The sequence below is a fragment of the Micropterus dolomieu genome, linkage group LG18, assembly GCF_021292245.1.
Source record: "Micropterus dolomieu isolate WLL.071019.BEF.003 ecotype Adirondacks linkage group LG18, ASM2129224v1, whole genome shotgun sequence".
Taxonomy (NCBI): domain Eukaryota; kingdom Metazoa; phylum Chordata; class Actinopteri; order Centrarchiformes; family Centrarchidae; genus Micropterus; species Micropterus dolomieu.
The window spans coordinates 37,388,675-37,405,902 of record NC_060167.1 but is presented as its reverse complement, the minus strand read 5'-3'; the positions used below and the strand labels follow the sequence as shown (position 1 = coordinate 37,405,902).

The window sequence follows — 17,228 nt, the reverse complement described above, 5'->3', positions numbered from 1 at the left end:
CTGACCATGTCCATCCCTTTATGGCCACCATGTACCCATCCTCTGATGGCTACTTCCAGCAGGATAATGCACCATGTCACAAAGCTCCAATCATTTCAAATTGGTTTCTTGAACATGACAATGAGTTCACTGTACTAAAATGGCCCCCACAGTCACCAGATCTCAACCCAATAGAGCATCTTTGGGATGTGGTGGAACGGGAGCTTCGTGCCCTGGATGTGCATCCCACAAATCTCCATCAACTGCAAGATGCTATCCTATCAATATGGGCCAACATTTCTAAAGAATGCTTTCAGCACCTTGTTGAATCAATGCCACGTAGAATTAAGGCAGTTCTGAAGGCGAAAGGGGGTCAAACACAGTATTAGTATGGTGTTCCTAATAATCCTTTAGGTGAGTGTAAATTTGTTGACTTTTGTTGCTGTTTCATCACCATTTATAGCTCTACAATGGGTTCATGATCAAATAGTTTACTAGAGCACAACATTGTTTACAAGAGTGCAAAGTTCTCAGTGGGCTTTTTAATATTGCACCAAATGAATGCATTTGACTTTAAAATGTCCAAAATTTCATTCCGGAGTGGCATGCCCCCAGACCCCCCGAGAGGGTCAGAGGTCCACCCACTATAGTCTCTTTAAATCCTGTGGGAAACACTGCATAATTCTTTTTGCTAAGAAACATAACATAATTGTGCAGGGCACCCTTAACTCCAAAAATGTAATCTTACAGAATGAGTTATTAGAGTTTTGGTTTGACATGTGTGATTTATACACTTTGTGGTTAAAAATCTTAGCCAAAGCTTAGTGTAATGAGATGTAGGAGATTTGTGTTTGCTTTGTTTTGAAAAATGAGGCTGTGAGATATGGCTGAAAGCCCCAGAAAACTTCCAGTAAGTGGACCTTGTGGTAAAATGTTAATTATTTTGTTGGTCCCTTGTATTTATGCTGATTAATAATTCACACGACTAATTGCAAGGCTGTACAAGGCAAGTCAGTTTTGAAACATCCAGCGTTTGACTGATGTATTCAGGGACATTTATTATGTGTATGTATAGTTGATAGACTTGTATTTTCATACACTTGTGTGTACCTGCACTGTATTTGCATATGTGATACATTGTTGTGATTATGTATGTGTGTGCGAGGAATAAGTTTTGCTCTCTGTCTGCCACAATTGATTTCTCCTGATGAGAGATCCGATGGGTTGACAGGCAGGAAACAGATGTGCAATTTACAGCCAATTAATTTCTCTCTCTCTCTCTCTCTCTCTGTTGTACTTTACTCTCTCTGTCTGTCTGACAGACACACATATATGTGCACACCCGCACAGCATTGTCAGCCAGTCGCTCTGTAAAGCACTGTGTTTCTGTTGTTGTCACGATATGAAACTCTCTTATCGCTCTCTCAGAAGATAAACATGCCCTGCTGAATCTCTCTGACTTCTTTTCCTCCTTGTCCGTCTACTGAGGAGAAGCATAAAAGATTTCCATTATTTACATCATGACTTAAACAGCCAATCTCAACCAATCTCATCCCCTCCTCGATCGCCGTACAGCTCTCAACCTCCTGACAATCTGCCTTCAGATGCTGGGATTTTTCACTCCTGGACAACATTACAAGGAGGAAAAATCTTTGCCAGGAAAGAGAAAAAAAGGAGAGATTGAGAGTGCAGCGATGGCAAGACGGGAATAATGAGGGAGATAGAGAGGTTATACACCCCACTAATTAGCCGAGGTCTTCACAAGTTCAAGGACGGTTTCAATTTAGCTGATAAAGATGAGAGGATGTGGAAAAGAGGGAAGGGCGAGATGGGTGAGACTTCCTACATCTTAATTATCCCAGTGGTTTTTGGCTGGTGGTGCTTAGGGGAGTGTGTGTGTTGGGGAAGTGGGGGGGATGGGAGGGCAGGCAGAGTTGGGGCTGAGGAGAGTGGTTGGAGGGCTTCCATGCAAAGCCCAGTCGAGTTATCCGTGGCCGAGTTCAGCTGGCCGTGGCCCAAAGCTTCCCGGGGTTGACACTTTCCCTTTCAATTACCCCACCACTCGCACGAGGATCCACAGCCCAGGAGGATCACGGGTGTCATCGGGGTTAAACACATATGCACATATTCATTTATACATGCACACAAATTGGCTATGCTTACACTGAAACGAAATAATCAATGCAGTATATTGCTGGAGGTTGAAATGTATTGTGACCATGATTCGAGAGAGCACCAGATTTTAATGTGATGAATAACAATTTTCAGTACCGAGTACACCTTCACCCGTAATCCTCGCTGCAGCCCATCAGAAGGAGGGAGACTGAGAGAATTGCTTTTCTCTTGGTAGAGGAGGAAGCCATATAGTTTGGCACAGAATGAGTCACTGGTTCTGTTTACATCCACTGAGATATTCCTTTTTCATTATTGCTTTTTTCATCCAGGAGATGACTGCCATTCTCTTTTCCTGCAGCGGCCTGCTTTACATTAACACACAGCCTTAGTGTTTTTGGGACCTTAGATAAAATGCTGGTTTGGGGGTCTTCCTTTCTTCCACACCTTAAAAACACAATTAAATGGCAACTGTCTCAAAGGGGTGCTCATGTGACTTGTATTGCACGCCCCAAAAAAGGTGGTCAAAATTAAAGCAGCTAAGACTTTTTGTTGGCTGATTTGATTGGGGAAGCAGGGTGGGTTTAAGTCAACATCTGTTGTGTAATTTAATATCTTTATTGATTGCATTTAGAGACCCGCCAGAAAGAAAAAAAGAGAGAAAAAAAGAGAGAGAGAGAGAGTAGCCCAGTGCAATATCCACAAAGAAATGTAAAACAACAGTAAAGGTAGTAGTGTTAAAGACATCAGTATTCAATTCAATCAATATTAATAATAGTACTAATTATTGATAATAATATTAATGATAATAATATTTTAATAGGACTAAGCAGGAATATGGGGGCAGCAGGAAGCCCGCAACCACAGATCCAGACTCCACAGCTCAGGAGCCACCTGCAGAAAGCGACAGAAGGAGAGAGAAGAGGGATGAGAAAGCACAAGACTATGGGAGAGGGAAGAAGTGGAGTTACTGTAGTAACATGCATTAATATAGAGTAGTTTGTCCATTTGGGCTATTGAAGAAACATGATGGGGCATCATGGCGACTTCCATGTAAGAGGACCCACTATGTATGTAGATAGAAATAGCTCATTTTAAGGAAATAAAAACATATTATATTGCATTTCTGTCAATAGATCCTCCTAAATATTACACACTGGACCTGTAAAGGACATGTCTTGATCAAAGATAACTTCAAGATTCCTCACGGTGGTGCTGGAGGTCAGGGCAATGCCATCCAGAGTAACTATGTATTTAGATAATGCATCTCAGGGGTGTTTGGGGCCAAGTACAATAACTTTGGTTTCAAAAAATTGTAGGTCATCCAGGTTTTTCCATCCTTCAGGCACGCTTAAAGTTATATTATTATGTACATTTTCCGAGTAATGGTTCTGTTATCTCTTGGTATATGCCATATATATGTAAAAATCAGCATTTCTGAGTATTTTAGATGAACCTAGTTTCTTTTACATTTAAACGCTGAAATATGACGATGACCTCCACTTGGGGGACTATACACAATGTTATCCAATCAAATGTGATTTTGGGCAACCAGCTGCCTCCTCCCATCTTAAGACGATGTGAGTATCCACACTGATGAACAATAACATTCTGTAAACACTGTGGCCCCAAGCACTCCAGCTGTGTCAATGACTGGTAATGCTAGATAGCCTACCAGCTGAGCAGCATAAAATAGACTTTATTGATCCCACAGTGGGAAATTCACTGTATATATATACACACCTCAGCTCCCCTTTTGTAAAATCAATCTTTGTTTCTCATACTAACTAATATCCTATTGTTGTCCTGTTTCAACAGAAGTAGGGAAGGAAGGAATCCTCTTATCGAGCCCCTGCAGTTTGGGTTAAGCTGTTTGCATGAACTTCTTACACTGTGCAATTGAGTCTCCATGTTACCATGAATAAACCAGTTGACAGAACATGCTTATTTCCTCTATGACTGAGCTGTGGAGGGTTACTTCTAATGTACCATATAACTGTGCAACTGGATTTGCACTGACAATGACAACCGTAAGTAGAATGTGTAATGTGTTTCTGTGCCGCAGTCAGCTGTCCAGACGTTACACAGCTTTTTAACCAGGTTGTCCATTAAGACTATTAACCACGACAACTTCATTAGTTCTGCAGGAATTTGGACATAAATGTAAAGTACTAGACAATTTCAGATTGATTGATTTGACTTTTTATGTAGGACTTGACAGTTAAAGTGTTTCAAGTCTATCTTTCTAAAATGAAAGGCAAATCCATGCATATGTAAATGCTTTGTTTACATGTGTACTGTTTGTGAGCAAATGAGCTAAAATAGACTGACTGGTATGTTGGGTGGGCACATTGTTTTCAATCATCTTGTCCTAAACTGCATCTGTGTGCCAGCGTAGATACACACTGATGGATTCAAATACATCTGAATTTTAAACGTAACCTTCCTCTGCGGCCTACTACATGAAATCTGGGTATTTTCTGGGTTCCCCATCTACAGATAGAGGTCTTTTGGAGAACAGCTCATATCTCCTTACAATATCCACAGAGCAGGCGTGGAACAGTCTTCTCCCTGAGATTGAGTTTCCTCCTGGCGCTGGAGGTACAGTAGTAGGTGCTGGCGGCATTCAGTAAACAGTGTAAATCACATACATGAGGGGCATCTCATTAAAGGAAAATGTATCCTGTTGGAATTACATGTAGTGATATCCAACACGCTGAAATGTTGAACACATGACTGCATGTGATAACTGTTGCTCGGCAGAATGCCAGAGATTTTAAAATGAAGCTTTTAGACAAAGAATGTGAAGGGGATTTTTTAACCTCATGCAAATATTATTATTATCTCTACAGTTTCTTTTTGACTGTCAAAGTGTGCATCACTCCAGCTCAGTTATACACATAATGAAGTTTATCACCACCAATTATCTGGAAACTTAACCATAATGCTTGTCTTATTTAAAATTTAAATATAGCAGACCATACACCTGCCAAACTAGCCTGACAGGGGTCGTCATGTGCTTTATTTGAAGTCAAAGCTAAAAATCTTCCGATGGTGCGGATGACCCTGTGGGAAATACAGACAGCAGCTGCCTATGAATCTGAAAAACGTGGAGACGTGTGAACATGTGACTGACCCAATAATGTTTCCCTCTCTCTTTCTCCCTGCACAGTGGGATGCCATTAATGAGATGGATGAGTACTTCAGTCCTATCCACACGTACCAGGTGTGTAATCTTCTCAGCATGCGTTTGGGTGGAATGTTTTATTAAAAGAGATTTTTATAAGAAAATTTCACTTTGGTCTAAGGAAAACTGTTTTTTAACGTAAATTATGTTTGATTTTAAAACACAAGCTGTGGATAATCACCAGTTATTTTTTTGTGTTTGCTAGATTACATGGTAATAACTTTAATTAAATAAAATAAATCAAGATTAATTCCTGCTGGTGTACCAAAGTTGAGACAACTTTATTCAGTGGTCAAAGTTTTACTAAAGGATTTATGAGAGTTGTGGTTTTGAGAAGGTGGTTTTGTTTCTTTACATCTGATAGTCTTTAGCTCACATGAACACACATGCTTAAAAAGTTTCCACTTTCCACGATAACAAGAAGAGTATATTTGGTGAGAAATCCTATCTCAAATCCTGGATAACGACACTGGTGTGCGGCCACTCATTTCTGCAGCAGTTTTTGGCTATAATTATGTCACACATGGTAGCCATGATCATAGCCAGGATTATAGAAACACTCTGGTGAGGAAAACACTCGATTAACTGATGATTTAGCGTTTCATTAAAGGGTTATAAAACTGTAATGGTTTGTAATGAGTCACACACACACACACACACACACGTTTGTTCATCTTTCCTCCTGGGGAAATGTTATTGACATAATGCTTTCCATAGCCCCTTACACTAACCCCTACAATCCACTGACTCGGCTACGGCGCGTTACGGCTACGGCGCAGTTGTCGGAGCTAATCGCGGATATTATAGTCAATGCTTGTGAGTCCAGCGGAAGCGGCTGCAGTGCGTCCCAGAAGCAGCTCTCTGCTCTGCAGAGAATAGGTAGCAGGTCTATTTTTGACGCAGGCCGCGTCAAGGCCTTTTCACATGGCGCCTCTAAATTCATTTTCAATCAGAGGCGAGCGTGTAGGAAGGGAGACGGGGGCACTGCGACAGGCGGTCGTGCTCGTCTCACGCACACGCCCACCCCTGCCAAAGTTGAATTGACTTGAACTTTCTCTATGCAACGCACAGAACAAAAAGATGGATGAGAGACTGATCCTCGCCGTCGGTGACTTCACTGAACAGTTATTATGACATTAACAGCAAGGCGTTTGACTAGATTTATCAGCTATATGGATATGAATAATATATATAATATAATACGACACTCCGCCTGTGTAGCCAGGTGACTACACAGGCGGAGTGTCGCTTCCCGTGTGAAAAAACTTCAAGCAGCGCAGAGCAGATTCAACCAGGCAGGAAGTCAGACACAGAACGGCATAGAGAATCCGCTCAATTTACACAATAAAACACCGTGTGGAGACTTCTGATCTTAAAACAACAATAAACATGGTTAAAACTGACACAAAAAGGAATAATTTAACTGCGGAGCCTACTTAATCATAGTAGAAGCACAAAAAGCAAGCACTGATTACCAAATCAACAAAATCTAAACATGTCAGAAAAATCAGGCAGGCAAAATGCTCTTATTCTGAAAGGCTCCTTCCTTGTGGGATAGGCAGCCTGAAGTTGACGTAACGAACGGGGGGCACATAGAGCTGTGAAGAAGGTAGCAGAAGCACAAAACTGACAAATTAATCAGTCAGTCATTAACAAGTCAATAACGTGGGGCAGGCTGCACGCTCTGCTGCTGAAATGCTTCTGAGATGTTTGCAGTGGACTTTGACGCTGCGCTGAGGATGAATCGAAAACGTGGCACGGCCGTAATGCGCCGTAGCCGGAGTCAGTGGATTCCTGCCGTAACTTAACCCTCACATCTACATCAGATGACAACCTTAACCTTAACCTGTACCCTCCTCCTAACCTAATTCTAACCTGAACCCTAAACCAAGTCTTATTCTTCAAAAAGTTTCTCTTCCCCCATCTGTGCACATTAAAATAAAACATAAGACACACACATATATCTACGTCCACCACTTACGCCACATTTTCCATTGCGTGACACTGGGTTGAGTTTGGTGAAAAATATAGTGAACTGCTGAATGGCACGAACCAGGAAACACTTCTGATTTTAACCCATTTCAACTCGTCTACCAGTGCAGGTTTGTCTTAATGTCAGCTTAGGCTTAATCATCTAAATACATATTAGCTGCTGTGAAGAGCAACTACCAGCTGCAGGACGGGCGAATGACATCACTCCAAAAATCTAAGGAGAAAATAAACCACATATAGCCGCAATGTTTGTTTTTCTTGATGATACAGTGCAGCATGTTGCTGATCATAACACTTACTCTAAATCAGGTCTGTAACGTGATGAGCCCCAGCCAGAACAACTGGCTGAGGACGGCCTGGATCCCTCGAGAAGGAGCAAGGAGGATCTACATCGAGGTCAAGTTCACCCTGAGAGACTGCAACAGCATGCCTGGAGTACTGGGCACCTGCAAGGTAACACTCAGACAAGAAGGAGAGGGTAAGCTAGTGGAGGGAGAGAGTGGGAATTAAGCTAAAACTGTGTGGGAGAAAGATATGGCTGTACAAAATAGGGCTTAAATGCACTTGTACTCTGTTAGAGTATATAGTTAGCATTTAAAAATCACAGTCTGAGATGAAGTCTACAGTCTACACAGAGATCAAAGATTCAAAATGAATATAAACGTAATTAGGAAACTATACTTTTCCTTTCAAGGACTTTTGAGACTTTTGGGAGTTTGACAGACTGCTAACTTTACCTAATGTGGGAAAAGAACAATGGTACCAAAAATCAGTGTCTGTGTCTGGTAGAAAGCTCTGAGGTGTGCATGCTAAAACTTTAGCAAAGCCTTGCAAGTACGTTTATTATCACAAATAATTATCACCATCTGAAATGTGAGACAATGAGAACCTTTAGCAGCTAAGGCTGGGAGGTGAGTTCATTTGAATGACCAAATATAGACCAACAAATCTTTTGGGGAAATAGATGTGAAACTGACCGAAAACAGTCGAAAAGGCCTGTTCTAGTGACTTTCGGGTATAATTTAGTCTTCAACAAGTTAAATATTTATGTGTTGTTATGATGACTGCATAACTTTTCATCAATCTGAAGAACCCTAAATATCAAAAACCTGTTGGATCTCAGTGAAGTTACTGCCATGAGCAAACAATAGCAAATACAAAGCATGCTTTTTTCATCTATGGGAATGTTTGTGTTCAGTGTGAAATCTGTTGGTGTGGAAAGGAGTGAGCTTACCTCCATACTGTTTGTCTACTCGCATTACCGCCGGCTTGGCCCAAACTTTGGGATGTCACGCGCACAAACATCCCTTTTCTATGCTCTTGGAAAGTTTTACAAATATAAACCCGTCATGGTTTAAAAATGCATAATACTAAGAGTAATAATTAAGCGTGTTTGCATTTCCATGTGTCCATTTAAAAGTTTCAGTTTTTATAAAGGTGATCTATGGGAAAAAGTTTTTTGGACTTTTTTACTGCAGGATCATGGTTGGCCACTGATAAAAATTCGCAGCAAGGCTGAGTGGTGGTGCTGTATACAAATCTCTGATTCACTAACAGAGATCATGGCAATAAATATATAGAGGGGGTCTGCAAGGGGAGGAACTTTATTGGGAAAGAGGGCATAAATACTTTTGTGTGAGATGTGTTCAAGGCGGGGTCTTTGTTCCCGAACCTAGTTACAAAAGTTAATCTGAACTGTTGGTGACAGAGTTGCGTTATGGGTAATGTAAGTACCACGTACAAGGTACAGGTTCCTTTTTTTAACTGTCCATATTGACAATGTTATAGGAGTGCTATGCTAAATCAGTGGAGTGCTCTTTTAAGGGTTCGGTCACAGCTACATATAAAAAACAAAGTACAAATGAAGACGTAACTCATGGACATTTGCATGGTCTCAGTTAGATATTGATTGCAGGGTGTCAGTGCGGCAGGCTACACATCAATACTTCTTTTTAAATTGCACTAGCTCAGTTTGTGAGTTTGCCTTACTAACTGAATCTAAATACAGTGCTGGCCTAATGAAATACTGTTGCTAAAGTTGTTAAATTCAGGTGAAAACAAAATAGGCGCCATTTACTTTTGTGATCAATCTCATGAAATCTGATTGTAATCCACTTTGGTTTTCAAGGAAGCAGTTTGATACCTACAATAACCATTAAACATGCCAGAAGGAGATGCCAATTTAGTTTCTGATCTATTATCTATTTTACGTAGCTAACAACTTTGCATTGATGGACTATGAGCAGGGGCGGACTGGCCATTGCGGCGTTCGGGAGCAGACCTGAAGCGAACGCTGTCTGTGTGTGTGACTCAGCCAAACAAATACTTTTAATATGGAGGGGGTGTACGAGCGGCCTCTCCCAACTTGGACCAATTTTCGCTTTTGCTGAAATCTGATTGGCTCAACAGGGCTGATCAAAGAAGTTTACTTTCCATTTGGAGTGAGTTTAATCTCCAAACATTTCATCGGGGCAGAAGGGCTGTGTGATAGGCTCAACAGAGCCAGTAAATGTGGAGAAGAGAGTGAAAGAGGGAAAAGAAATGTGTGATGCTGAAAAAATAAGAATTAAGAAGAAAAAATGTTGGCATAAGAGGCAGCTAAATGTGCCAAATTAACCGAGGAATCTCTGTAAGTCTTTATGTATATTAGCTGTGGAGGTGATGCGCAGGGGCAGTGTGTTTTTAAAATTAGAGAATGGATTATTGTAAGTCATATTTATTAGTGATGTTCGTGCATATGTAGCTGTACAATCAGTAAAAGCAGACGGTCCAGCACAGGACAGGGAAGCTGAGCCAGGGAGAGGCCTACTCAGAGATAAAGAATGAGGGATTTGATTTTTATGCACACACATACACACTGCTGTATTTTATGGGAATGTACTGTAGTTTTTGAGTATATTTTAGCCCTCTGACTGACTCAGGGTTGCCTGACCTGGTCTTGTTCAGTGCAGAGCTGCCTTGTTTATACAAACTGAGGAGGCATCCTAAAGTTTCTTGAAGGTCTTCAGCATAATCTGATTCACTGTATACACACATACAGTAATCACACTACCCCTGTTTGTTCACAGGAAACCTTCAACCTGTACTACTACGAGTCTGACAGAGCGGTAGGCTCGGCCATACGGGAGAACCAGTTCATAAAGATTGACACCATCGCTGCTGACGAGAGCTTCACCGGGGTGGACCTAGGAGTCCGCAGACTCAAACTCAACACTGAGGTACGAGCTATGATACTAAACTACAACACAAATTCTGATTGATACAACGGGTAAACAACTGTCCAGGCTCTGTGAAGCAGTATCTCACTTTGGATTGTAAAGTTAATTCTAATTTCAATCACGTACTCCTCCACAGGAGTTCAAGACAAGTTGGAAACATCCACAGCCCTGGAGAGTTCTTTTGTGGAGCGTTTCTGTTTTGTGCTCGGTTCTGCAGATCTGTAAAAGAAAACAAACAGTAGGGCTCAGTTCAGTATCATGGGGAATACTTTGATATTGATAACAGCTTCAAATTTGATACTGCATAGTGGAGCTACTCTTTTATTGATACCTTACATTGTTACAAAGATGACGATATGAAAGACACAGTACAATTCATTGTACACTCTGAATTTGTTACTTTAATCCTGAGTTAGCTAAAGGAAACAAAAAAACTTAAATTAGTTTGTGGTTTGTTGGCACAGTGTCTTTGTAATTAACCCTTTGCATTAATCTTATCCTTTTTTGTTCTGCCTGTAGTGCTAACGTGTGAACATTCAGGCAATACTACAAGTATACTGCTTCACAGTGGCTGCTGTCTTCAACGCTTGATTTATTAGTTCAAACCCTTTAGATTTTCTATTCGAGAAAGCCCAACCTAAAACTAACAGCAGGTTTCAGCTGCAGATGTCTGCATCCATGGATGCATAACCCATCACATAACTGTACCGGCAACCGTTACGTCTTAAGCTTGTTCGGCTTTTCTGATAGAAACCTGCACGTTAGGATGGTGTCATGGTTTTGGGTTTTGATTGTTTATTTGTTCCTGTTTATCCTTGTTTATGCTATTCCCAGTGTTTGACACTCCTTGCCTCATGTGTTCCCGGCTGCATGTAAAGCATGCGTTCTCTGTTGTGTTCTGTTGTACTTTTTGTTGTCACGTGCTTTACTTCCTGTATTATTTTGTAGTGTTCTGTTTCCTGTCTCTGTTTCACTTATTTCTTGTTTGTTCTGATTAGTTCCTCCCTCCCTGCTTGTTTGCACCTTCTCAGTTTTGTTCAGTCTTTATAGACTCCTCGTCGCATGTTGAGTGTTCTGCCTGTTACTCACCTGACCTGTTCTGCCTGCGTACTTGGATTATTTCTGCTGGATCATTGGATTATCTTGTGTGGACTATGTTTCTTTGATACTATGTTACTTTTGTTTGGACTTTGTTCAGTTAAATAAATTACAAAATCTGCAACCTGCATGCCTGCATCTGCATTTGGGTCCACAACTCCACTTTACCTGCATCTGCACTCAGCCTAATCCTGACAGTAGAGATGTTGATTTTTACCTGCCTACTAGATTTGAAAATAACGTGATTTTAACATTTTACACATCTTTAAAGTGGACATTAATCTTATCTTACCTTAGCCTATATATTTTCTTTTATCTTATTTTGCTTTTTTTTAAATTAATTCCTCTAGTCCCTGCAAATGATTGTCCTCCCAGTAAAAATGTGAATGGACGTTCCAATTCTGGACATTTAATTCAGTTTCTGTAAGATTAGATAATCACCTGTGCTGCACCTTTACTATGTTACAGACAGCTGTAGGTAATGGACATAATAGTAACAGTCATATTCTTTCATTTTTTAATATCACCATCACTGTGAATGAATATGTATGACTGTCCCAAGGAAAAGTGACATCAAAAGAGCAGGAACCATACAGTGTGTGCCCAACTGACAAATGTTAGCACACAGTGCAGGAAAGAAAATGCCTGAAGCAACTGAAATGACAACTGCTGATAGTGATTACAGAACATATGTTTAATTCCTGGCATTTACATGAAATAGCAACAAAAACTGTCCCCATAATAGCCCTGAAAGATCAGCAAAACTCATAATTAGCTGTCTAATTAGCATACAGTGCTGATGTATCAGGAGTTTGGTGAGTCAGTTTGAAAAATGTGTTCAGTCCATCAAATCAGTTCATAAACAAAGCTACTAATTAAGCAGCAGCAATGGTCTTTCAGTTCCTTTCAAAACACATACACATGAAAACATACTAGATCTATTCTTTCTGTACATCCGCATACCCTCATCTTTCAAATGTAGAAGAAATACAAAATCCATCCTGTGAAGTGTGAGAATCAGTATCTAGTATTAAAGAAACCTCACCACAAAACCACTTTCTTTCCTTTCTGCCACTTGTGGAATCTGATTCTAAAGAAAAAACAGGACAGACCATAATGTCAGAGTGAACACAAACTGACTCACAGCTTTCATTACAAATTACAAAATTAATCATTACAATAGAGCTATGGGGGAGGCAGGTACTTTGCTTTTTGCTGCGTTAAGGCATTCCAAAGGAATTGCTGCAATTAGTGGATTTGCTTACAGGGCAAAGAAAGTCCACAAAATGTTTTGTGGAACTTTTCAGTTTTGACTCGCATGTCTTTGGACGGTGGGAGCACCCGGAGAGAACCTACACGGGCACAATGCAAACTCCACACAGAAAGGCCAGGGCCTTGAACCCACAACCTTCTTGCTGTGAGGTGACAGTGCTAACCACTGCACCACTGTGCCAGCCGCGCATGTATAATGTGTAGCGTGTACAGTACTGAAAGTATATTTTTTTAAGGTCACCACAGGCACTGATCACAATAAAGGTAGTAAAGTGTCATTAACGTGCAGTTGCTTTACGCCGTATGGCAGTGCTTCTCTTTTTGGATTATAACCCCTCAAAATGAAGCATTGTCTTGTCATGAACTGGTCCACCATAAAATGATTTAAATAATTTGTAGATATTAGAAAAGGGAAAACCATCCAGTATTTCAAAAAAAAATAAAAAATTTGGTTGTACATATACATGCTGTTTTCTGCCAAAGATGATCAGTTTTGGTTGATTCCCCTGAAAGATTTCTGTGTTTCTTTTTTTTTTACGTTGATTGTCACTTATTCGGTCATGCCTTTTAAATGTTATAGAGAAATACTTGCTACTGCATGTGTCAAAAGTTGTAGACTTTTGTGGCTCCAGAGGAAGCTGTGTGAAATTTAATGAAATACCTCATCTCTGCTTTAGGCTAGCGGGTGGAGGCTACTTTAGCCATTACTTGCATAACACAATCTAAGACTGAACTGTGCGCTGTCAGGGTGCATTGTGCGTAACGTAGAGTGCGCTGAATAAAAGGATGATATCTTTGGTTCTGCTGAATCGATTTAGTCCATTGTGAGTGAAAATGTTACAGGAGCGCAGTGTCATCAGTTGTTAAAATTTGAAGTCTTTCAAGTCTGTCAAGTACCAAAATTGCACTGCATTGTTTAAACTGCATATAGAGACGCAGAGCTGTGTCACTCCTCCCAACCCGCTGCAAATGGAGTCTGTTGGAGTCAAGATATTACCAAACAAGTGCAAGAAACTACATTTCCACCTGATAAAATCTGCAGTGTGTTTAAATTACTGACTTTACTGTGGCAGCACATAGGGCCTTTAGTGCTGTCTTTTGTTGTTGTTGTTGTTGTTGTTGTTAAAAAGACTCTCATAGACTCGTAGACTGTTCTGTGCTTGTTGCCTTGTTGCCACAAGAAAGAGACTTCTATACTGTATACATTATAGTAAATTTTATATCCGTTGTCATTGTCAAAAATACATTGTTAGCACTCTCATGATGACCTGAAGTATGTGAGCTGTTAAACCCTTCTCCTCTGCTCCCAGGTGCGAGGTGTGGGCCCTCTGACCAGGCGAGGCTTCTACCTGGCTTTCCAGGACATTGGCGCCTGCATCGCTCTCACTTCTGTGCGAGTATACTACAAACGCTGCGTGGGCGTGAGCCGTAACCTGGCGGTGTTCACTGATGTGGTGACGGGGGCCGACTCGTCCTCTCTAGTGGAGGTCAGGGGTCAGTGTGTGGATCACGCAGAGGAGAGGGACACACCCAAAATGTACTGCAGCGCTGAGGGGGAGTGGCTGGTGCCCATTGGGAGGTGTGTGTGCTCCGCTGGATTTGAAGAACATAGAGACTCCTGCGTGGGTAAGTTGGTTCATGGTGCCTTCATGTAGGCTAACTATTAAACTGATAGTACCATTGATACTCAAACTTAACCAGTGAAGTTCGTTTAGGCTGGTGTGAAGCAAACCAAAGAACCACACCACGACTAGCAAGGTCTGGTGTGGTTTCTTTGTGGTGGAAGACCAATAACGGGATTGTGTGATAGTACATGTGACTTTAGCGTGAATTCAAAACCTAAACTATCAAGGAAGTGATTTCCTAACTATATAAAATATCTGTGTACTCTTGCAAGATCATTCAGTAACATGATATCAGCGAGGGCATTTTAAACCTAGCTGAGCATGAATTCTCCTGTGTTCCTGTAGCAAAATAAAAACATACATTTGTTAAACGGAGCTCGCCTTAATAATCTATACAGCAAAAAAAGAAAGAAACTGAGGGAAAACACTGAATTAGGATGAGTTGGTGGATGGAGTGATGAGGGGAAACTGCACACTGTCCGAAGAGAGCTGGAGGTTAATCAGGGTTAAGTGAAGTTCAGCAGTTTATCGTTTCATAACAGTTTGGTATGTTTAGGACTTCACGAGCAAAACACGAGAGGCATATCACTGTCCAGATTGTAAGGTACCTCTGAGACCAAATTCACACCTCTTGGTTCAGTGTGAACACTTACCGGTCCAGCAGTAAAGGGACCAATAATTATTTGTTCTTTGGTCCAGACTAAGTGAACTGGATCACAGGTATGAATGGAAGCAAAGATAGATCTGCTCTGCTGAAGATGCTGGAACACACTGGTTGCTTTTATTAAGTCTAACAACCTCTTTTCTATTTAGGAAAAAAAAATCTCACTTAAGCATCAGAGTTGCCCAATTATTTAACTAAAAGTCTTTATCTAAAACTAACTAAATTTAACTAAAAGTCTCCTCTGAGCTCAGAGCTTCAGCAGAAATGTCTGTAGAATGTAAAAAGCCTTCGAAGCAACACCAGCATTTGGAAAGGTTCTAACCTTCCTAGTGAATCAAAAAGTCTGTTTGAAGCTCCGGCTGTGGATCATGTAAAAAAAATAAATGAAGTGAAGGAGTTCAAGGTCTGGTCAAAAGTGTTTTCAGAGGTCTAACACTTTTCTCAAGTAGGTAGCCTATATACTGAGAAAGTAGCCGTGTGTCAGCCAGCAGTTTCTGATGATGAACAATAAGTGAAACATTTGAGATGCAAAGACTCTCAGTCCTCTCTTGTTTTTCTTTTTTTCAACCACCTTCTGTTTGTTTTTGTCTTTTTTTGATTTTTTCATGGGGTTTTGATAGGCTAACCTCACGCAGAGACCTGTGCATATTTCAGGTTGCCATGGGTTACAGTAATTAAAACCTATTAATCACAGAGAGATGGATAATTAAACACTAAAAGCAGTTTGTCAGCTAAACGAGCCGAACGAGACACGCAACACTGGTTCTCTCGTCCTCCTCTGTACCCTCTTCCACCTCCCAACAAACACACACGCGCACACACACACACACACACACACACACGCACACACACACACACACACCACACACACACACACACACACACACACACACACACACGGAGTAAGCGTTCCTTGTCATAATGTTTTTAAATGTGTAGGAAGTGGAGTATATGTGCATGCGTGTGTCCGGTTCAGAGGGCCACTTACAGACTTTCTATAATTAGTTGCAGGCAATTAGCATCAGCACAGAAATGCAAAACAGCCCATAAAGAAAGCAAAGAAAAGAGTGGAGGGAAAAATCTCCTCAGGTCTGTGCTAATGGAAATGATTTTATCCACATTTAAGGCTGATTTGAACACACTGATGTAAGTTATCTGAGGTTATAAAGATAGGATCTTGGAAAAAGCATAAACGCATCTAAAAATAGAATTAATTTGTTTTATGATAATCCTCAGCTGGAGGTGATGTTTTTACCCTGTATTTTATTTACCATTACATCACGGCAGCCAGAGCACAAAGTGGATTTGCAGTGGAAGGGGGCAGAAAGCTCTTCAATATATCCTCCACTGACGTCTTGTCTCTTCTGGTACCAAACTGGGTCGCCGAGCTAATTCACCCTTGCCAAAGCCAGCCACAGTCACGCACACACGAGACCAGACGAGACACAGAGAGGAGTGGAGGGCACGAGATGGTGAAAGGAAGACGGCTTAAGTGGTGAAGGCTTGTATTTGTGTGTGCAAAAAGAGAGGGAGACAATCAGACATGAATGTGCGTGAATATGTGTGTGTATATGAGCGTGCTTAAGTGGTTCTCCCCTGACAAAGGTGCAGAGGTTGGGCTGAGAGCACGGCATGGTGTGTGTGTGTGTGTTTGAGCACAGGGTTGCGTGACATGCCGTTAAAAGTGTCACAAGGAGGGAAGCAATGAAAGACGAAGGAAAAAAGAGAGGAAGATAGAGGGAGAAAGACGGGTGGAGTGGTTGACTGGAGCCCTCGTCCACTTGAGTTTACATCAAAACACTGAGTCAGTGTGTGTATGTGTATGTGCATGTATTTGTGCATACATGTGTGCAGGTGTGTGTACTGTATCTGTGTGTGTGTGTGTGTGTGTGTGTGTCTTTGTGTGTATGCGTGCCTCCTGGTGCAAGTAAAGAATGGACTAAAGTGCCCCATACAGTGAGAGCGATCGAGGACACACTGATATGAGACACACACACTTAGGCTGGTCACATCTACTCAGGTCAGCCAGCCTATCCAAGCCTGACCCCCCCCCCCCCCCCCCCCCCCCCCCCCCCCCCCCC

At 41.3% G+C, this 17,228-nt stretch overlaps 1 protein-coding gene across 4 annotated transcripts in view; it reads left to right on the top strand.

Moving 5' to 3' along the window:
- epha8 (eph receptor A8) overlaps positions 1 to 17,228 on the top strand; it is a 127,433-nt gene that overhangs the window by 14,803 nt on the left and 95,402 nt on the right. For 2 of the 4 annotated variants that reach the window (XM_046075934.1, XM_046075933.1), the window contains exons 1-5: positions 3,103 to 3,144; positions 5,264 to 5,317; positions 7,580 to 7,723; positions 10,339 to 10,488; positions 14,169 to 14,484. In XM_046075934.1, coding sequence (XP_045931890.1) covers positions 3,118 to 3,144; positions 5,264 to 5,317; positions 7,580 to 7,723; positions 10,339 to 10,488; positions 14,169 to 14,484 — 691 coding nt within the window. In that variant the 5' untranslated portion in view covers positions 3,103 to 3,117. Of the gene's footprint in view, positions 1 to 3,102; positions 3,145 to 5,263; positions 5,318 to 7,579; positions 7,724 to 10,338; positions 10,489 to 14,168; positions 14,485 to 17,228 lie in introns of those variants that run through there. The other 2 variants (XM_046075936.1, XM_046075935.1) reach the window with 1 other exon arrangement.